This window comes from Vombatus ursinus, unplaced genomic scaffold, assembly GCF_900497805.2.
Source record: "Vombatus ursinus unplaced genomic scaffold, bare-nosed wombat genome assembly UNPS02014791.1, whole genome shotgun sequence".
Lineage (NCBI taxonomy): Eukaryota > Metazoa > Chordata > Mammalia > Diprotodontia > Vombatidae > Vombatus > Vombatus ursinus.
The window spans coordinates 78,789,879-78,813,356 of NW_020954569.1; the positions used below are offsets into that span (position 1 = coordinate 78,789,879).

At 35.0% G+C, this 23,478-nt stretch overlaps 1 protein-coding gene across 3 annotated transcripts in view; it reads left to right on the forward strand.

The window, feature by feature from the left end:
* MALT1 (MALT1 paracaspase) overlaps window positions 1–23,478 on the forward strand; it is a 79,925-nt gene that overhangs the window by 43,912 nt on the left and 12,535 nt on the right. For all 3 annotated transcript variants that reach the window (XM_027868912.1, XM_027868913.1, XM_027868914.1), the window contains one exon: window positions 2,474–2,677. In XM_027868912.1, coding sequence (XP_027724713.1) covers window positions 2,474–2,677 — 204 coding nt within the window. The remainder of the gene's footprint in view (window positions 1–2,473; window positions 2,678–23,478) is intronic.

Here is a 23,478-nt window from a genome sequence, read left to right on the forward strand (position 1 = left end):
GTATAGTATAGTATAGTATAGTATAGTATAGTATAGTATAGTATAGTCTCTGAGGTCTTACTGTGATCCAGCTCTAAGGGTTCCTCTCAAATACCATAGGAAGTCTGGTCTTGATAGACCTGCTGCTCTAGAGCAGAGTGTCTTGTGTTAAATGACGCATCTCAATCTCATGATAAGAAACCAAAATCTACATTTCTGTCAGCAGCACCACAAATAGGGATTATACAGTTGTTTCATAGTCACTAAACAGTAATAAATAATAGGGCTTCCCAAGTTTCAATCTTTAAGTCTTTATGTTTATCTTATATAAATTAGATATAGGAATTTTGCTGTCTTTACTGTGAGTGTCTTCTCTGTGGGGATGCTTTTTCAGGGTTTCACAGCTGTCCTTGATTCTGTCCTTTTCTATTAATAAAATTCCACACCTGAATGGGACATCACCTTTTTTGAGGTATAGAGAATGAGAATTGAGTACTCAGGTTTTTGGCAGGGGGGATAGGAGGAGACAAGGTCTCCTCTCACCCAAGCTAGAAGTGCAATAGCCACTCACAGACCCAATCTCAATACTAAACAGCAGAAGAGCTTTAATTTGCTATTTCTCCTGACCTGGGCCAGTTCACTTTTCCTTAGGTAATTTTGTGGTTCTCTACTTCTGAGGGTCCATGACCCCATATGCAAATTTCTTGGCAAAGATACTGGAGTGGTTTGCTATTTCCTTCTCCAGCTCATTTTACAGGTGAGGTAACTGAGGCAAACAGGATTTAGTGACTTGCCCAGGGTCACTCAGCTAGTAAGTGTCTGAGGCCAGATTTGAACTCAGGAAAAGCCTTCCTGACTCTAGGCCCTATTCTATCCATTGTACCACCTAGCAGCCCAAAGTCTTAGAATATCACAAAAAGGTTTGAGGCCTTTTAAATGCAAAGTAGTTTTCCCCTGCCTAACTTTATATGGTCACTTTGCTTTGTAGTTATTACTTTGTTTGTTTGTTTTTCTACAGTTCATTTGACATTAGACTTTTAGTATTAGGAAAGGGAAGAAAAAGTTTGAAATTTTCTGTAAAATTAGTCATCTTGACTAGTGAGAGCATTTGAATGTGATGCTTTCAAATTAGAAATCAAATCAATATCTTAATCAACTCATATTTATTTTTAAAGACACTTGTGGCAGTTTTATAAGTGCACTATTCATTATTATAAATAAACTACTTAGTAATGCTCTATGATAGAGTCAGGAAATCCTGGCAGCCATGCAGGAAGGTGGCGTGTCAGGCTATCAGCCCAGTAGTGTGATACATCAGCTCCTTGTTGCCACTTAACTTGCTGCTACCCATGCTATTAATATTTTACCTCCACTGCCTTTCATTAATCTCTTCTACTATTCTTTCTTTTTCCCATTGCTATTCCAGTCACTTGCCCTTGTGCCTTTTTCTCACTCCTGGACAACATAGGTATATTTAAACATGGGTACATTCAGAGTGGTGTTTTAGGGTTTTAACCATATTTATCATCATTAGATATGTCCCAGTACTCTCCTAATTCTTCTACTCAGGATTTCCTTGGCCTAGCGCAACAACTAAAACAGATTGTGGCTTCTTTCTGGCATGGGTAGGAACTTTTGTCCTTTAAAGACAGATGTAGTGACAGATAGAGATTTACTCAAAGCCACGTTACACATTTTCATGGTTTATATATTAGTGCCATTCAGCCATAACAGAGCTAGGCCCTGTACGCACTCTGATAAGCAAATTAAGGGAGTGGTTAAGGAGAGCAGTTGAGGAAGTGCTAAGTACAGTGGGTTATTAGTGTTGGAGGGCACATTTAAAAAATAATCATATTACATCCATGAGTAAAAATGGAAGAAAAAAGTTTGGCAGAATCTTTTGTTCTTTCCAATGTCATTTAGTACTTCTCTTTACTTCCTCATCCTTTACCCATTCCCTCTCAGTTCTGTTTCTGTATCCTTTTTTTTGACCTGTTAATTCTCACCATTTCCTTTATTCTGACTCTCACTCATAACCTTCCCATCCTCCCTATTCATTGACACATTTCCTGTAAATCAAATAGCCATTTTGTAAAAATTAAAGTTACATATACTTCTAATTACTTAAACTACATTTAAAAGTCTTAACATTCTTTTTTTGGTCCTTATTCAGGAAACATTTGGTTTAATATCAAAGGGAATAAGTACATTTCAGTGTTAGACTCTCTTAAAACTTTTATCACTCTCCTGGTTCTCAGAAGTATTTCTTTTAATTCCAGTTCTTGAAAAAAAATTTTGATAATGTCTGTGTATTTTTCTCCTATGTAAAATAATCAAAAACATCATATTCTAAAAATAATATAGAATGAAATCTTACTATTTAAATATTTGTTACAATTCATTTAATGAAATTTCTGGTTCTGATATTTCCACATATTGCAAAAAGGAAAAAAAAACCCTTAAATTTTAAAACCAATCCATTTTTTTCTTACAGCAAAAGACAAAGTAGCCCTTTTGATTGGGAATATGAATTATTGGAATCACCCTAAGCTTAAGGCTCCCTTGGTGGATGTCTATGAATTGACCAATTTGTTAAGACAACTAGATTTCAAGGTGGTTTCATTATTGGACCTTACTGAATATGAGATGCGCAATGCTGTGGATGAATTTTTATTACTTCTGGACCAAGGAGTATATGGTAAGTTCTTTGTTGCATTCTCTTGAGTTTCCACATTCCTCAGAAATCATTCAAACTATTCAATATCCACTAATTACCAAATGTTATACATTTTATTTTAAAATCTTTTGTAACACCTAGCAATATTCATAGTATGTGTGTTAGATAAATAGAAGTTCAGATAAAATTGCCTAATAGCTAATCATATTAGAAATTTTAAAAACTATCCTTTTCATTTGAACTCCAAATTCCTCATCCACATTCTTACTTTAGACTGGACACCAATACCAAACAGTTACTGCTATTTTTCTTCCTTAATGAACACATTCCTAGTTCATGTACTATTTTTTAAAAATGAAAAAAAAAGAAAAGAATTTTGCTTTACTTGTAATTATTTCTTATCATAAATATATTGTTTATCTTTTCTTTATGTAACCTTTCAGAAATAAATCCTAAACTTAGGGAAGATTTTAGCATAACTATTATAGAGGATGCACATTCACAAATAGTTGTAGGATTTTTCTTTTTCCATGATTTTTTCCATAGAAATCAGGGTTCTGCATAATACAAAAAGTATGGAGGAGTAAAAGGAGCACTAGATACAGGGTCAGGGCTTGGAAGTGAATCCTGGTACTGCTGTTCAGTATCAGGGGCAACTAGGTGGTACAGTGGATAGAGCACCAGGCCTGGAGTCAAGAAGATCTGAGTTCAAATGTAGCCTTAGACATTTACTATTTGTGTGACCCTGGGCAAGTCACTTAACCTCTATTTGCCTCATCTAAAATGGGGATACACTGGAGAAGTAAATGGCAAACTACTGCAGTATCTTTGCCAAGAAAATCCCACGGACAAGTCCGTAGGGTCATGTAGACATGACTGAATGACTTAACAACAACAGCTGCTCCTCCACTCTTTGACCTTAGACATGCCTCTTAACTTCTTGAGCCTGCTTGGCCATCTGTAAAAATGAGAAGATTGGACTAGAGGAAGAATAATATTCCTTCCAACTTTAAAATCCTGTGCTCCTAAGTAGAGTTATGAAATGAGCTGCTAACTTCCAGGTCACCTGACCGCCAAAATGGAGGACAAGACATTTTCTCTGATCCACACAACCTGTCAGAACTCTGTGTGATAGAAATCAGGCACAAGATATAAAGCAATTTCTCCACAGTTTAAGACATCAACAGCCTTAATGAGGTAACAGCCTAATGAACTAACAGCAGAGAAGGTTAATTTCTAACCTCTAACATGCTTATTTGGCACCCTTCCCCCTGTTGGCCACCAAGCCCTCTCAGGGCTGCACCAGCCAACCTGCAGGTTTGCAACAGAACTCACCTATGTCTTCCCCCTCCTCTCTGTCCCCAGCCACCTCAGTCAAGGAAAACCAAAAGCCAGAAGCTTACTCTGACTGGGAGTGCAGTGTAACAATACTTTGTGCTACAGTAGAGCTCAAATAGAGAGCACTGAGGAACAGAGGGACCTGGAGCAGGATGTGTGTGTGGTACCTTCCACCAAGCCTGAGAGAAAGGGGATGGCATCTAGCTGGGCCAGTTCTTTTCTCCCAGAAGTCACTTGGGGCCAAGACTGGAGCAGGTAAAATGTGAATTGCCCTGCATAAGAGGAGGCTGAGGCTGCTGTGAGGTTCAAACACCAAGAAAAATGCAATCAGAGGGGAAGGAGTTTAATAATGAATAATGAAAAAAAGGCTGAAATTATCAGAGATCTCAGAGGCAAGAAAACTCAATCAGAGACCTTGAGTACAAGCAGAAAAACTAATAGGGAACCTGAGACTATTAATGAAAAAAAAAGACAGTCATTTGATTAAAAAAGGAGGTATTCCTACAAAGAAATTAGTAGCAAGAAGAAATTGCTAGTAATGAAAAATAGGTATGTTCTAGAAAATAAGATTATTTTTAGATTATATAAACATTATTTGTATAGATCAGAATTGCTATAATTAACTTGTGCCCTAAAAGAAGAGAAATACAAGTTTACTATATCCTAGGCAAAAAGGGAAAAACAAAAACAAATTGGATTTAGCCCCCATCTCTAGGAACTTATAATTGAATACAGGAGCTAAAATGTGCACAAGTAATATTTTGATATTGTGATGGATCTGGGATCTCAACACTGTAGTACTCCTCGTAGTGAAGATTATAGTTCTCATCTTGTGCCAGCCTTGTCCATATCTTCCTGTCAGCCTTCAAGGTAGGGTCTTCCATTACCCCAAGAAGAGCACCTGACATCATATCACTATGGTTTTCTACTCTGAAACCATTATTGATTCATCCCATTTAGTAATAATATATTTCTTTGAGAATTTCTTTCATACTGCTTCTCCTGAACAATTTGTTATCAGTAATATTCTGCAGCCTAGGGCTCACCATACACTTCATTTTCCTTTGGGTGACCTGAAATTTTATTCTTTGAAAATGGTCCTATCAGTCTGAATACAGATCAAAGCATTTTTAATACTTTCTTTTTCTTGTTTTTTTTTTCTTTTGAAACATGGCTAATATAGAAATGTTTCGCATGACTACATGTGTATAATCTATATCTAACTGCTTGTTGTCTCAGAAAGAGAAGGGGAGGGAGGGAAAGAGAATTTGAAACTCGAAATTTTAAAAAATGAAAGTTAATTGTTTTTACATCTAATTTGAAAAAACATCAAAATTTTTACAGTTAAAAAAAAAAGAAAATGGTCCTATCCCATGCTTTGAAGCGTAGAGCATCACTGAAAAATATTGGCACTGAAAATATGGATATTTGTGTTTAGTAGGAGTTTAGGATCCTTAGCAGCACTATGTTGTTTCCCAGTTACAATTTAGCTCACTCTCTTCAGCAGTCAACTCTGGGTGCACTTCATTGTCCATCTACTATTTCTGTCCAAGATACGTGTACTAATGTATGAACTCAAGGGGTTATCTACTTGCACATTAATAGTATTAACAGAACACATTCAATAACCACTTGGTTTTTCTTATGTGCATAGTTATGCTAAACTCTTAAGTAATTATGAATCCATTTAGGAAACTTTGCAGTATTCCTGGTTTTGATGCTGTTAGCACAATGCTATCTCCAAATAAAAACATCAGTAAGACTTCACCATCAATAGGGAATTGTAATGTAGTTATGTAATGTACTTTTTAAAAATCCTGATTGAAACTCCAAATTTGTCGCTTGCTTTTTCATTAAATGTTTTTCTTTTTCTTTTCTTTTTTTTCGGGGAGGCAATCAGGTTTAAGTGACTTGCCCAGGGTCACAGAGCTAGTAAGTGTCAAGTGTCTGAGGCTGAATTTAAACTCAGTTCCCCCTAACTCTAAAACCAGTGCTTTATCCACTATGCCACCTAGATGCCCCTAACAAATCTTTTTATTATAATAAGTAATGTATCTAATAATCTTAGCTGTTCTTTGATACAAGGTGATGCAGTCTGAACCCATTAGAAGGAAAGTTGAACAAGAGAATCTTTAAGCTCTCTTCTCAATCTGTTTTAAAGAAAAGTGTATTAAAATTTTAAATAAATCTATAAGGGTATTTTGTTTCATCTTCCAAACAGATCATTGACCTTTAATTTCATATAAAAGACTGGTCACCTTAATATAGCTAAATACCTACTTACTATAATATAATAAAAGTTTCCCAACAAATAGAATTTCTTAATTGTAGAAATGAAAATTATTTACTTTTTCACATTAGAATTATGTTACTGTTACATATTTGCATATCACTAAAAATCTAACTATCTCCTCTCCTTAATTTCATTCTAAGATTACTACTACCAAAGAAATTGAAAACTATACGCGACTTTTTTAATCAATCTTAGTTTTATCTCCTAAATTCTCTGACTAGTGATTTGATGCTCATTCATGTTTGTCTTCTATTAGGTAAAATCTGTGTAAAGTTATAGCCTTATCTCCTTTTTAAAGTTATTGCTTTTGGACTAGATAAATATTGTCTTCATTTTAGCTTACATAAATGAATTCATATGTAAAGTGCACAAAATATGCATCTCCCATAGTGGGTCATCTGTGGGTTCTCCAAAGTTCTTATATTTTTTCATGGTACTTTTTCACATGATACAAAGAGGATGATTTTATGTAACTTAATTTTAAGGAATTTGTTTACAAATAAAGTAGGTTTTACCAATAGATTTCTTAATAAACCTAGCAAAATAGGGAGGTTTTTTTTTTTTATTAAAGCAATCACTAATTTACACCTTTAATAGTAAATCCCCATAGCCGAATTGTTAACTGTGGAAAAATTCTAGTACATTATGAAGAGAGAAAAGTGGCACCATCTGCTGGATAGAGCAGAAACTTGTGTCATAATTCACAGAACATGCTTTTCTGATTCTAAGCTTTATTCTCTTAGAGGCTGCAAATCCTAATTGCTGCCCCTCAGGCTCCTTCTTAAGGAAATCAGAAGGTAATGTGGAAGTGTGATGAGTTAGAGCCTCTTTTTTTGTTATTGCTAAGAATCAGAATTTCTGCTTCTACAACTGTTTGGCTGTGAAAAGTATATAAGAATAGATATAAGAAAAGATATAGAATGATAGCTTGAAATGAGAGCTGGGTGAAGTGAAGGATCAGGGAGATTTAACGTTTGTTAGCAATAAAGAAGGAACCAGTGAAGAAAGAGAAATTGAAGATTAGAAAAAAGAGGGATAATTGAAAGAGCAGGCTTTTGGAAGAGCCAGGCTTAAAGATTCCAGTAGACTGATTGGTATTGGCAAGAAGGGCTACCAAGCATGTACTAGAGTGAATGAGGAAGAGAACAGGAATGGTGGTAAGTACCCTTGGGATGCAGAATAGGGAAGAAGTTCGAAATAGATATTCTCAACTTATTCAGGAAAGAAGACAAGGTCTTCTGCTAAGAGAGAATGTGAAGGAGTATGGTGTGGCATAGGTGGCTTGAGAAGCAAAGATTTAGAACAGTTGCTATAAGAAATGGGATAGAAAATCAATCAAGGAAAAATAGAAGGATTGCTGTGCTACAGTTATGGCCTAGTTGAGATTAAGTAACATAAATTTCAGTGGACCTAGTCATCAGAATTGGGTGACTTCCTCTAGCAGTGTTCAATAGAATGCAAAGAGGAGTAGAGGAAGGAGGTCCAGAGTTAGAATTTAGTAAGGCCTAGGGAATCAAGAGTAGAGGACAGTGTATAGTTCAGTTGGTTAAATAATAAGCTCAAGGGTAAAAAAGGAAAAAAATGAGATCAGATGGAGTTAGAATGGGAGAACTGGAAAGGGGTGGAGAATACCTGGAAGTTGTGAGAATGCAGAATAAATTTAGAAGGGCTATGGTAGAGGGTGAGATAGATACTCCCCTCACTAGTACAGAGTGCAGGCTACTCCTGATTCTTTGCAATTCCTGTCTCTCTATTTCTATAAATCCACCAGAGAAAGTCTTTCCAAATCACTAAAAGGCTTCCTCCAGTTTAAAAATATATTTTGTTGTACCCATGGTAGTATTCAGGTTTGTCTTTTTTTTTCACTCTCTTATCTGATTAACCTACTTCCTTTTCATGTCATATATGTTCTTAATGATGGTAATAACAACCTTTACTTATGGTACTTTAAAGTTCCCAAAATATGCTTCTTACAAAAGCCTTATGAAGTAGGACAAGAATTATTAACAATTCATTTAACTTCATACAAGTTATTGTTGGTAATATACTGGAGGTCATGAAACAAAAGTTGATAATACAATAAAAATGAAAAATCATGAAGACAAAGGACCTGCCCCTTATTAGTGGAATCTTTCAATTGACTGTTTTATAATAGACTGAAGTTACATTTAGATTTATAAAACTAGTAGGAAATTTTCTAGTTTTGATTTCAACCTAAAGTTGTCTTTATGCTGTCCTAGAAAGACTTAACCGGATTTGTTTTTTGTGGTAGCTTACAGATCAAGAAAAATTTTTGTAATGTAAATTCAACATTTGGGTAATAATCTGTTATATTCATGTTACCAGTAATTCAGCATTGAAACTGTATCTCATAATCTATATATATATATTGCCAGAGCCAGTGGTCACAGAGCCAAAGATTTTCTGTAATCCTAAAATATAAATATAACTCCTAATAGTGCTTTTCTTCCCCCAGCCTGACATTATCTGTTAAATATTTGAAGTACATGCCAGTGTTCTAGTGCTATTGCAGTTCTGTTGAAAGCTATGACTTTTTCCACTTTGACTTGTAAAAATAACTCTATATATAAAAATGTGCAGGCACTTTTCTTTAAGAGAATACATATGTAATATATGTGTATATATATATGTATATACATATATATATGGACTCTGCACACCTAATTGTTTTTTTTAATTTCTTAGAGGTTATTGGTAAAATTTAATAAAGCAATACTTTACACAAAAAAATTGTAAAATCATGAAAATTTTATATTTTCTCTTTTTTCCATAGTTAATCCCAGTAGACACTTTGTATAATGATAAAATTTAGAAACACGTAAAAGTTGCTGTCACTTTTCAAACTGTTTGTAACTTATTAGTTTTAATGGGCACACCTCCAGATTTTAAGGAAACAGCTGTTGAACCTATTGGCACCTTATTTCACATATTTATAATGCTTACCATCTTATTGTGCAATAACATTTGGCTGCCAGGAAAGTGACATTTCAAAGCTTGTTTGTTAGGAGTGTTAGAAATAAACAGTAATTATTAATGTAGGGAGAGGATTCTGGGAAAATGGCAGAGTATGTCAGAAAATTTCAACTCTCCAAATTTACTGCACACAAAAAAAGACAGAACATCCCTCAGAGCAGCAGAAATAAACACAGGGTAAGACAATTTGAGATCCCAGGAAAGACCTAACCTCCTGGGGCAGAGGATTGGCCTGAGTGAAGTGCAAACACCTGCAGGCCAACTCTGCAAAACAATAAATAACAAACCCTGAGGGAAACTGGACTGAGAGGCAGACTCAGACTTAGAAGCTTTAGTTTCACAGCCTGTGTGGGGGTCTGATGACTGAGTAGAAGATTGTAGGACCTTCCATCGTCTAGGGAAGCACAGCTATGCTGATAAGTCCTGGCCTGTGGCTGCAGTGGGGGTAAGGGGTGAGGTGGGAAGGAGCTGTCATTCACCTGATGAGTGCAGTAGCAAAGGGCAGGGACCCTATTGGCTGTGGGCACTTGCAGGAGAGCAGAGTCCCTGGTTTCAGTTCTGAGACAGAGAGGACAGCTGTAGTTTGCAGCCACCAGAGAGACCACAGGGAGCAAGATCATTTGTGGGACAGTGTGACTGGAGGCCCTAGTGTGACTTAGGAGTGGAGAATAGAGCCCAAGGTTGGGCCCCTGAGACAAACCTCAGAAAATAACTAACTGTAAGAAGGACCTGAGGCTTGAGGCATCATTCCCCATACTTGGGGACTACAACTTGATTACACTAATAGCTGCTAAAACAAAGTAAAACAAAAATTAAATAAAAATGAGTAAGCAAAGGAGAAAGAACCCAACTGTAGATAGTTATTATGGGGACAGAAAAGATCTGAGTTCATATTCAGGGGAAAATAATGGAGCTAAAAAAAAAAGCCACTCCTTTTTTAATGAGAAATGTCAGATGGTCCCAAGAACAAAAAGAGTTCTTGGAAGAACTTTAAAAGGACTTTAAAAATCAAATAAGAGAGATCGAGGGAAAATTAGAAAAAAAAAATAAGAGCAATTCAAGAAAATCAAGAAAATTATGAAAAGAAAGTCAACCAACTAGAAATAGAGAATCAAAAACTTAAGGAAGAAAATAATTCCTTGTAAACTAGAATTGGGCAAGGGGAAGCTAATGACATTGTAAGACACCAAGAAATCATAAAACAAAATCAAAAGAATGAAAAAATAGAAGAGAAAGTGAAACATCTCATCAGAAAAACAACTGATCTGGAGAACAGGTCAAGGAAAAATAATATCAGAATAGTCAGACTACCTGAAAATTATGTTAAAAAAAGAATCTTGTTACAATATTGTAAGAAATTATCAAGGAAAATTGCCCTAAAGTTCTAGAACAAGAAGACAAAGTAGAAATAGAAAAAATCCACCAATCATCACCTAAAAGAAATCCCAGGAGGAAAACTTACAGGAATATTATAGCCAAGTTTCAAAGCTCCCAGGTTAAGGAGAAAATATTGGAAGCAACAAGAAAAAAACAATTTAAATATCATGAAGCTACAATAAGGATTACACAAGACCTAGTAACTACTATGTTGAAGAACTGTAGATCTTAGAATACTATATTCCATAAAGCAAAAGAACTTTACAACCAAGGGTAACTTACCCAGCAAAATTAAGTATAATTCTTAATGGGAAAAAAATAGACATTTAATGAACTCAAAGACTTTCAGGTTTTTGTGACAAAAACCCCAGAACTTACAGGAAAATTCAACATATAATATCCAGGAGGAATATAAAGTAAACATTAAGATCAATCATAAGGGACGCAATAAGGTCAAATTGTTTACTTCACATATGTGAAAATATTAGCAGTACTCTTATTATTGTCATCATTATTTAGGTAGTTTGAAAGAAAGGCGTGAACTGAGCTGAGTATGATAGGGTGATCCTAAAAAGAAATAAAACTGTAAAGAGAGATAAAAAGGAGTACTCATCTCATACAAATGAAGCATAAAAGGAAAAATTGATACAGAAGAAGCTAGTAGAGAGGAGGTCAGATAGTGCTGGAACCTTACCCTCACTGGGAATGGGTTAAAGAGGGAACAACATATATATCTAGAAGGGTATAAAAGTCTTCCAAATTCAGAAAGAAATAAGAGGGCAAGGAGATAGAATGGGGGAGAGGATAAAGGAGGGACTCTTAGAGAGATGGGTAAGTTAAGGAATAGGAGGAAGGGGAGCAGGTAGAAATAAAGCAGAGGAGTGAATAGGATAGAATAAATATGGTGAGAAGGATAGTGAGGGAAAAATAGGAAGGAGGAAAATACACAACTAATGGTAGCTTAGAATGTGAATGGGATGAATTTACCCATAAAACAGAAAAGGGTAGTAGATTAAAATTTTAAATTCAACAATATGTTACCTTCAGGAAACATTATAAAAATGAGAGATACAAAGATAAAATAAAAGGGCAGAAGTAGAAATTAGTATGTAAAAGAAGCAGGGATAATAATCATGATCTCAGACAAAGTTAAAGTTAAAATAGATTTAATCAAAAGTGAAAAATAGAGAAACTACACTGTCAGCAATATTATTCAATATTGTTTTAGACCATTTAAATACCTAGACACTATAAAATGTGTGAGAGCATACCTGCCAAAACAGATACAGGAACTATATGAACATAAATATAAAACGCTTTTTATACAAACAAACTCAGATCTAAATAATTAAAGGGATGTTTATTGTTCCTGGGTAGGTAAAGCCAATATAATTTTTTAAATTATAGTTTTACCTAATTAATCTATTTATTCAATGTCATCCTAATTAAATTACTAAAAAAAATTATTTTACCGAGTTAGAAAAAAATAACACTGAAGTTCATTTGGAAGAACAAAAGGTCAGGAACTTCAAAGAAACCAGGGAAAAAAAGAAGTAAAGGAAGTAGATTCAGCAGTATCAGACCTTAAACTATATTATAAGGTGAGAGCATTGTTGAAGCATAAAAAGAATCATTTCAATTATTTTAAATTAAAATTTTATTGTGTAAATAAAACCTATATAGCCAAGAATAGAAGGAATGCAGAAAATTGGGGGGAAATCTTTCATAGACAATCTCTCGGATAGGATGTGATTGGGTTGGAATATTGCTGTGGTGTAGGAAATGAAGAGCTGATTGATTTAGAAAAGCTTGGAAAGACTTGGACTTATGAAGGGAGATGCTATCCACCTTCAGAAAAACAATGATAGGAGGAAATAAGCATAGTATAGTCTTACATATGTGTATGAGTGTGTGTGTGTGTGTGTTTATATATATATGTATATATAAACATATATATAGCTACACTTAAATGTAGCCTTCTTTAGAGTAGTGGGGGGAGGAAGGGAAAAAATAAAGTAAAAAGCACACAGCAGAGAACAAAAGAAAATAAGGAACAAAGAAAAGTTTGAAAACAATGTGTAGCATTTATTATATAGATTTTATTGAAATGGAAATTTATTGTTTTATATAGAATCCTCTCTTGTGGTCATGGCAATGTTTTATTTTTCTTTTCTCATTTTGCATTTAAGTTGAAAATAAAAAACAACAACAACAACAACAAAAGATACAGATAGTCATTGAATCAGATTACAACTAGGAGGAACCCTACAGGTCATCTAGTCCAACCTTCTCATTTAATTTTTAATTTTTTTTTAGTTCACAACTTAAGAAACTTGAAGGAAAAAAAGCCCAAGCATTCCCATATACAAAATAGGATGTAAAATAAGTCTGCACATGAATTGTGAATCTTTATTATGTATAACTTAATTTTTCTTCAAGTATATAATAAATCTAACCCTTAATTTTCTTAAAAATTTAATGTAGCCTTTTTATTGTGAGTTTGATAAGTAAAATGTAGATCAAAGTTTTTTTGATAGGAAAGTGCTTTTCTCAGTTTTAAAACTATAAGAAAAGCATTTAAAATGCTTTACAAATCTATAACTTAAATGAATATTGATTTACTGAAATATTTAATGCAGGTTATTATTGTTATGCCCAAATTAAGTATGCACAGTAAATTTTAGGGTATAAAAAGTATTCTTTGTTGTGGGATATGGTAAATGTTTTTGTAAGTATATGTATAAGATGAGGCTTGGGTGAAATCACCCATTGTTCTTAAGGTAACGAGAAAAAACTATGTAGTGGAAATATTTCTTCCATAGTTCAAGCAGCTGGGATTTCATAGGTGTTAGTAGAGCTTCCATTGACCTAGATTGAAAGCTCTCTGCAGCATGGTACACAGCCTTCAAGAGTCATTGTAACTGAAAATATCACCTTGTGGCCAATCTGGTAATGAGCATATTTGAATTTAGCTAGTCTGGTGGTCAGATGACAGACATGTAGGTAGTCTTATCTCCAGACCAGTGCTTAGAATCTTTCTGCCTTGATAGAAGCTGTCAGAGCTTGAACTTCACTGACATAAACTTAGAAATCTTGGGGTCACCTCCACGCTTTACTGAATCATTGAAATAGGAATTCAGTGGAGGTCAATGATACAGACATGCCCCTTGAAAATTGGTTTTTCTTCTCAATCCAGATTAATCAATTAAGAAGCATTTATTAAGTGCTTGCTATGTGCCTTTCTGAAGCACTGGAGATAAAAAGCCAAAAGTGAGTAGGTCCCACCCTCAGGAAACTTATATGTTATACTATAGCATTATTCTCTTGGGAATCAAGTTGATATATTATGCATTATCCTTATATTCCTCCACTAAAATGCTGTACCTGTATCTCTTTGTGACATGATGTGAACATAAACTCTGGAAGTTTCCCGCAGGATAGAAAGGTTTCAATTACGGGCCCAGTGGTAGACTACTTTTCTTTCATCCAAGGACCAATCTCGTTAAGTTCAAAGAGGCTCTATCTATCGCCAGATTGGCTACAGAATGATGAACTTCTTTGTTCACAGAATCTTTCAGACTTTTAACTGAGTCAGAAAAGGGTTATGAACTGTGCTTGTGGAAGGAGTCAGTACAGATCCTTGTTAACTTGAGAAAGGAGTTTGAACTTTACTTGGGAGGCAATAAAAGAACCACAAACATTTTAACAGAGAAATAACATGATGAAGTGTGCATGAGGAAGATTGTACTGTCAGTGGCATAAAGGATGAGTTCGAGGGGGCAGTGAAGAAAAGCGGGAAGAGAAGCCAGGAGGCTGGAACAGTGGTCTAGGTTATTGAGTGGGGCAAGTGATAATTGTGAGAAGTGGATGAATGAAAGCTGTGTGAGCCAAATCAGCAGAACTAGGGCAGCTTTATAAATAAATGCTGGTTGATTACCTCATTTCATAAAATCACAGTAGGATTGAAAAGCCCAGGCAGAAGTAGTTGGGAGCTCTCAAGAATGAAATGCCAAAGACACAAAGAAACAGTTCTGATGAAGAGAAAAGGGAGTGTTGCCTAAAGAGATAGATGTGGTTGTGCAGTAACTTATCTGCCAACTGATATATTTTAAAACTTATATTTTCACAACTATGTATGCAATGGAAGAAGAGTTATGGTAAAGTTCTATAAGAATAGTGTCAGGACCTCTAAACATCAGAATAAGCTTCAGCTAAGAAATAAAGCTAGGGATAGCCCAAAAGTTGGGAGCTTTTCCCTTCTTTTTAAGGTACAATGGGGAAAAGATTAGGATGAAAGAAGGACTAGAACTGCTGTGTGAGGTGGATAGGACGGTAAAAACTGGTAACTGAGAGAAGACTGAACTGCTCAACTCTTGTTTTGCTACTGTTTTTTTTTCTGTCTTAAAAAATGATCTTAGGACTGAAAAGAACAGAATACAAATATTAATGTTGAAGTTGATACCCAAATCAAGTAAGGAAATACTAAGAGAGCATGTGGCAGCTCACTACCAGGTCTGAGTGAACATCCTAAGGCAATGAAAGAACTGACCATTGTGATTGTCAGGCCATTGTCATTAATCTTTGAAAAATTGTAGAGTGGGTGAGCTTTCATATAACTGGGAAAGAGTAAATCTTGTCCCAAGCTTCCCCCTAAAAGTGAAAATAATGGAATCTTTATACTATAGACCAATGAGCTAGACTTCAATTCCTGACAAAATTCTAGAACATCCTATTAAAAGTATGATTGGTGAACATCTGACAAAGGCAACAGTGAAAAGGAAGAGCCAGCATAGCTTCATCAAAAATTAGTCGGGCCAGACTAACTTCCTTTCCTTTTCTGGCAGGATTATAAGACTGATAGCATAGGGGAATGCTGTAGATAAGTTTACCTAGATTTTAGCAAGGCGTTTGACAGAGCTTCTCAGGCTATTGCTCTGGAAAAGATAGGGAGAGGTGGGCAAGATGATGGTGCTACAAGGTGGATTTGTTACTGACCGAACAGCCAAACCCAAAAAGTAGTTATTCATGGCATATCCCAGTAGTCTCTGCTGGGTCTCATGCTGTTTAACATTTTTTTATCCATGACTTGGATAATGATCTAGGTGAGATGCTTATCATATTGGCAGATTACCCAATGATGGAAAGGGCAGCAAACACCTTGGGTAATAGAGTCAGGATTCAAAAGGATCTTGGCAGTCTGGAATTTGGGCTGGATATGATTGGTTGAAATTTAATAGGAATAGGTCTTATCATTTGGCTTCAAAAAAATCAATCTACAGCAGTTTGTCGGGAAAAAAGCTCTAGGGGTTTTAATGAACTGCAAACCCATATAAGTGAACAGTGTGATATGGCAGCTGTATTAGCTTGATAAGAGAGCCAATCAGTGCCTGGGTTCAAATTATAAGATGGCTGTAAATGATTACATGAAGATAACTGGTAAGTCTAGAGAAATTTATCAAAGGATATACAGGATCGACAGCCTTCTGGCACATTTCCATTAGCCTTGAAATGACTGCTCCCTTTCAGTATAGCTGACCTCTGAGTTTCAGCTTCCTACACTCTGAATTATACTTTGGCCTTTGCAATATCAGGTATGCTTGGTAACAAATGGAGTATTACTCCATTTCTCAGCTGGTTTGCTCTCTTTTGTTGTCCATCCTTTCATCTCACTGATAAAAGAAATATTTGAAATGATAGCATCAGTTAACCCAGTTTAGTTGTTGCATTGGTGGCTGAGCAGCCTCTAGTGGGTGTCTTCTTATTTGGCTTCTGTCTAGGCATTTGCCCTGATCTGTAAACCAATGAAGAAAGGTGGGTTACTTTCAGCCTGTGTTTGGAATGGCCGCATGGGTACATAAAGGAACAAATTTGGCTTTAAAAAAAGCCATATCATCACTTGGAAGAGTGATTGGACTTGTTCCCCTTGGCCCCAGGAGACAGAACTAGAAAAAATGGGTGGCGATTTCAGAGAAGAAAATGTGATTTAATGATAGGAAATTACTTTCTGCTGACTAGAGCTATCCAGAAATAGAATGGGCAGCCTCAGGAAGTGTCAGGGATATTGTAGAGGGAAGTCTTGTTCTCTTGTTCAGGTTGTTCATTTGAACTGAATGGCCCCTCAAGTCCCTTCCAGTCCTGAGGCTCTGGGATTTTATATGATTTGTAATTGTTGGAAAGTTCTTCCTTATACTAAAATCTACTTGCCTAAAATTTCTGTCTCTTGGTCCTAGTTCTTACCCTTTGGAGAATTTGTTTCCTGAAATAACTCTTCCACATACTAGCCCTTCAGATATTTGAAGAAAGTTATCATATCTAATTCCATTTCTTCCCAATCCCAAGTATCCCTAAGTCTTTCAACTATTTGGTTTATTCATCCTTTTCTGATATAACGTGATTTACAAATACCTCATCATCCTGGTCACCCTCTTGTGGGCATACTCAATTTCATATTTCAAATAAAAGTTAAATGAATTTCTTCACTATAAATATAAAAACACATTCCAAACCAATTTCTAAGTCATTTTATAATATGCTGTTTTGAATTCTCCATACTACTGTATTTTCCATTTGCATATGTCATTTACCTTACGACTGAAGAATATCCTAAGCAAAAGAAATTACATAGTTCAGCCTTCAACTCAGTATGTTTCTTTCAAATTAAGCTTAGTAAACAGAATTAAAATTAACCAGCTGTACTGCGCTAGTATAAGAGAGGCCAAAGAGAGAAAAAACTGGCTTCTTAAAAGAGACCTTGAAAATCAAGGTAAGGATGTTAATTGCTGTACATTGTTAGTCAATATGGGAGGAAAACAGTTTGGTGTGATGTCTCCTGTGCCAACAAAATGTGCCTCATGTTCAGCACTGAATGTGGGCATCCTGTGCTCATACATGCAAGACATTAGAAGTCTTGAGTAAATATAGGAATAACCTGGATCTTTCTAAGAAAGTCCTCATTACTAAAGACTTGATTTAATTGTGGTTTGTTTTTGCTTTTGTTTTTTATCAAAACAGTTGTGTGGCAATATAACTATAGTGGAGACCATGGGGAAAACACAGTGATCTTATTTTATAAAATTGTGAATACAATATTGAATTCCATATTTGAATTCCCACATTTTCTAGAAAAAAATAAAACATATTCATTTAAAGTGAAGGAGTAAATTATGCTCTCAGAAAGGACAAAAAAGTGGTGTTACTAGTACAACTTCATGAAGCATGTTCAGAATCTTGGATTGGTTCTAGGGCTAATAGAAAAGTTGCTATAGAGTCCTTTATTTTAGAATGTAGAAATCAAGGGAGACCATTTGAAATGGAGCCTTCTGTTTCCTTAATGTATGTTAAATACTTACAGATGTGTGGTATTGACCAATAATCTCAAAAAATTTTTCTTTCATAGTCACTTTCATGGCTATTTTTAGCTTCCTTTACCGTATCAGACATACAGTATTTTTGTGGCTGTAGAACTATTCTTCGTAATGTTTTATAGAAAAATGGGATTATTCCTATTTAAAACATATCAAACAAGATTTTTTTAAAAGAAGCCCCATAGTAGGTATAATGTATAGAATTTTTAATATACTTCTCATTTAATCAGTTTGAATTTTTAACATCTTTCCATGAGTCTTATCACTATCAAAAGTCCTGTTTGTGGCAGTCAACAATGTCTATGGAATAGCCAGTAAAAGTGGGGCATTATGTACGTTTACTCAAGATGCTCAATGTGGTTTTACCCCCATGGAAAGTTTTCTACTTTCAATGAATGTTTTGTAAAGAAAAATAAATCCTTTTCAACAATCATGTCATTAGTAGACATTTGCCAGTTCATCTGCTTGATCCTGCTGTCTCTGCAGAAAGTATTTTAAAGTCCATTTTATGGTGTATTACCATAATTATGGTGTATTACAGTTTGATTTGCTATGACAAAATATTTCCTTGGAAATAAGCACTGAAGAATTAGCATGCCTTTAATATCCAGTTTCCTAGAGTAAGTTTCCACACCAAACTCAAAATCATTTGGAGAGATGAGTCTTTTGATCTACTACCCTTCATAAATGGAGTAGTTAGTTAAATGCATGTGCCATACTTAAAGAGAAATTAAAACCAGTAAATTTGGAAAGTTATTTTAGGTAGCTGTAACTCTGATATGAACTGTTATAACTTTATTATAAACTATAATACCATTTTTAATTTTCATATGCAGACTTTTAAGTTCTACAGATCTTTGTATCATTTATTGGATATTTCTGAGTTCTGAGTCTTTTATAATTGCTGTGCTAATAATGTGACAGAGAGTATGATGTAGTTGATGCTTCCATAGAGAACAGAGTACCAGATATGAAGCCCAAATTCATCTGTCAAGGCTGTACCCTCTTGGGCTTTTCACTCTGTAAGTTTTAAAGCCCACCCTTATTCTTCCATCCTAGTGTGTTGACCACAGACACAAGTTTCAGTTTCCTCAACTGTAAAATAAGATAATACACAGTTGTTATAAAATTCAAATTATGAATATTAATCAGGCAGAATGGGATTATTGGTAGTAGAAATTGGAGTCATGGGGGCCATTACAGTGGGTTTAGAGTCAGATCTTAACTCTGCACCTCTTTTTTAAAAAATATTTTTTAAATTAATTTATTTTGAATTATCAACAATCACTTCCATAAACTTCTGAGCTTCAGATTTTTCTCCCTCTCCCTCCCCACTCCCTCCCCAAGACAGCATGCAATCTGATATAGGCTATACACATACATTCCTATTGAACATATTTTCACCTTAGTGATGTTGTAAGTAAGAATTAGAACCAATAGGAGGAACCACCAGAAAGAGGAAACAACACAACAGAAGGAAAAAATAGCAAATACTATGCTTCGATCTACATTTAAACTCCATAGTTCTTTCTTCTTTGTGAATAGCATTTTCCATCATGAGGCCTTTGGAGATGTCTTAGATCTTTGTATTGCTGAGAAGGGTTAAGTCTATCAATATTAGTCATGGCACAACGTGGCTATTTCTAACTCTGCACCTCTTCGACATGTCATTTAACCTCTGTGAACGTCAGCTCTTCTTGTGTAAACCTAAGTCTGTGATTATTTGATACAGGTGGATGATGTAGATGTAGTCTGCTACAGGTGATTTAGATAGGAATGGAAAGATGTCTATCCCTTTCATAAGACATTCTGAAGGAAGAATTGACAAAGTTTATAGCTAATAGTAGCTAGTTTGAAGAAATTGGCTATACTTTGAAGTTTCAGTTTTTATAAAATTAATGTTTTTATGCATTTCAGATGTTTACAAATGAACCAAAATATTTTATTCCACACATGTAGTAGGCTGTTAGAGGTAATGAATATATAGGAACAGGGACCGGACTTTTGGCTTCATTGATTTGGGAACTTTCTTTCTCCGCCAATGCATATCACCATGTAGAGCTCTGAAAAATTAGGTAATTTGCCCAGGGTCATCCAGCCAGTATGTTTCAGAGCTAGGTCTATATTTAATGAATAACTGGTATCAGCACTTGGTTCTGTTTCAGTGACCATGTTTTACAACTCTTATCTTTGACTTCTTGAATCTAAGTGACCTCATCATCTCTAAAATAGAAGCATAATACAGCTAGCACAAACAGTTATTGCACAGGAACCCTGGCAATGAAATCAAATTCCCCAAACTCATCCAGTGGCATATCAGTCCAAAGTAAACTATCAAAATCTATTTTACAAATGATCCACTTATTTAAATGCCCACTTAAGAGCACGATTGGTAGATAATGATTACATAGCCTGATGAAATCAGTTAACAAAATAAAAATTCACTGGGTTGTAGCAATAGTATGTTAAGAATAAAGAATTTAGGGGGATAAGATTAATGTGATTGATGTGCCTTAATTAAAACTCTTCCCTTTACTTTGAACTATTTTTATTTTTCTTACCCATAACTACATATACTACTAATTTCATTATAAAAATTATTACAAATGCATTATAAAATACATTAAAATATGTAATTTGTTTGGATATTTGTTTTCATTTTCATGGATATTTGTTTTCATTTCCATAAATATTTTTAAGACAGTTCTAAAATGTTTGTGAACTAGTTTAATAATTCTGTGCTTCAAGGTAATAGGAAATGTAATGGTAGATAAGGAAAAACTCAGTTAAGGTTCATACCTTACCACTTAATGCCCGATGTCCTGAAATATAGGAGCAATCTCCTAAATGCCCTCTCCTGCCACACCTCAGAGCACATGTCTAATATTTGGAGTACCCACATTTTAGGAAGGAAACTGATAAACTGGAAAGCATCTGGAGCAAGGAAAAAAAAATAGCTTGAGGCCTCTAAGTCATGCCATAGGAAGATCAGTTGAAGGAAAAGAGTGAAGAGAAGGCCAAGAGGGGGATGTGATAGCTCCCTTCAAGTGCTCAGAAGGCTGTCGTGTGAGAGGGATAGACTTGTTCTTTTTGACCCCATAGGTCAGAGTTAGGAGCAATGGGAAGAGTTGCAAAGAGGGAAATTTAGGCTTCATGAAATTATAACCTGTGGCCCGGGGTCCCCAACTCTGGCATTTCATGGATCGGAGCCAGCCCTAAATATTAAACCAAAAGATCAGTATCTCTTTAGCTTCTTCTTGTATTTTTTGCCATCAAGACTTCATTATCAAAAATCTCAGAATATATTTTATATGTATAATTCAAGTCTAGATTTTCATAGCACTGGGTAACAGAGTCCCTAGCTCCCATTCAGTGCTGCTGGATATAGGACAGCCTTTATTTCACATAGAAAATGTAAAAGTTACAAGCATCTCTTAAGGAACCCATAAACAAATGTAGAAAACATATGAAGGATCTCTCAGTGGCCCATAAACAAGCAACTTGGAAGCAAGTAGGTGGTACAATGGATAAAGCACTGGGCCTAGATTAAGGAAGACCTGAGTGCAAATATGGCCTCAAACACTTTACTAGCTATGTTATTCTCAGCAAGTCATGTGACACTGTATGCCTTAATTTCTTTAACTGTAAAATTAGAATAATAATAATAGCACCTACCTCCCAGGTTTGTTGTGAGGATCAAATGAGATCATATTAGTAAAGTACTTAGCACAGTACCTGGCGAATAGTATGTGCTTAATAAATGCTAATTTCTTTTCCTTGCAAACCAAATAATTCAGTTTGAAGAAGCCTTGCTCACTGAGACCTAATCAAGAGTTATCTTCCTAAGGTGCTACTTGACATGCCCATACCATAGGGAAAGGTATGAGCCATCAAAGAGTCCCAACAAAGCATCACTTTCTGATGAGCTCATCAAAATTATCTACCCCAACCCTCCCCACCCTGCTTACTTAAAGAAGAACTTCCTCATAGCCCTCAGAAAGTGAAATCATGGTAATATAATATAGTGTATTTCCTCTTATTGGAAGTCTTCAAACAAAGGCAGAATGACCATTTGTCAAGTGTCAAGTCAGCAGGAATTTGTTCTAGTGGGGCTTCTTTTTCAGGCATGGACTGAACTTGAGGACCTCTGAAGTTCCTTCCAGATGTGAAACTCTGTGATTTATCTTCCTAAAATACTGATTTTTGTTTCGTGTTCAACATGCCCTTATGAAGCACTTATTTATTATGTACTATGCTTTGTGCTAAATCTCCAGAGTTAAAATAAAACAAGGTTTTTGTCCTCATAGAGCTTATAGTCTCTTTTAGAGATAAAGAGGAATCAAAAATATCTTTAGGCTATAAGCATAGGTGCCTGGCAGTATAATGATGCTATTGACAGAGATAGGGAAGTCAGGAAGAAGAATAAATTTAGGGGTATAGATGATGAATTTAGACTTAGATAAAGATGTGTTTTATACGGTTGGAAATCCATTATGTTAAAAACATTTGTGGAAACTGATAAATGTAAACAAATTTTCTAATAAATATTTTATAGACACCTAAAATAGAACTAACTCATTTATATTAATAGCATACTTTATGCCATTATATTTGGAAAAAATAAAATTATTAAAAGTAGAAGCAAGCATTAATTAAAGTATTAATCACATTACTTTTAATACTCTCTGCTTTTGTTTTCTGTCCTTAATTTTCTCATTCTGCAATCGTATCCATCAGTTGTGCAGGAGGTTTTACAGCTGTAGTTTATACAAACAAGAAATACAATTATAAAAGATAAAGTAGATAAGCTTGATTACTTGAAACTGAAAAGTTTCTGCATAGACAACATTAATTCAACTGGGATAAGAAGAGAAGGAGTTGATAGGGGGACAAAATCTTCATATCAAATTTCTCTAATAAGGGTTTGATATCCAAGATATATAAACTATCTATCTATCTATCTATCTGTATAGACATACACGTTTATATGACTAATAGCCATTACATGGTCAAAAGATACGAACAAAATTCTCAAAATAACTAAAAAGTATTCACAACTACATGAAAAAATACTCCAAATCACTCATAATAAGAGGAATGCAAATCAAAACAACTGTAAGGTTTTACCTCACACCCTGCAAATTGGCAAAAATAATTTTTAAAATGGTGATAGTCAATGTTGGAGGGATTGTAGAAAGATAGGCACACTAATAGATTATTGGTGGAACTATGAAATGGTAGAACCATTTTAGAAAGCAATTTGGAATTATGTTGATGAAGTGACTAAAATGTCAAACCAGAACCTGTTTTACTGAGCTTAACTCCAAGGAAGCCATTGATAAGGGGGGGGGAGGGGTTGGGAGAGTCTCCATATACTCTAAAAGATTTATAGCAACACTTTTTGTGATAGTTAAGAATTGCAAATAAAGTAGATGCTCATCTATTGGGGAAGGGCT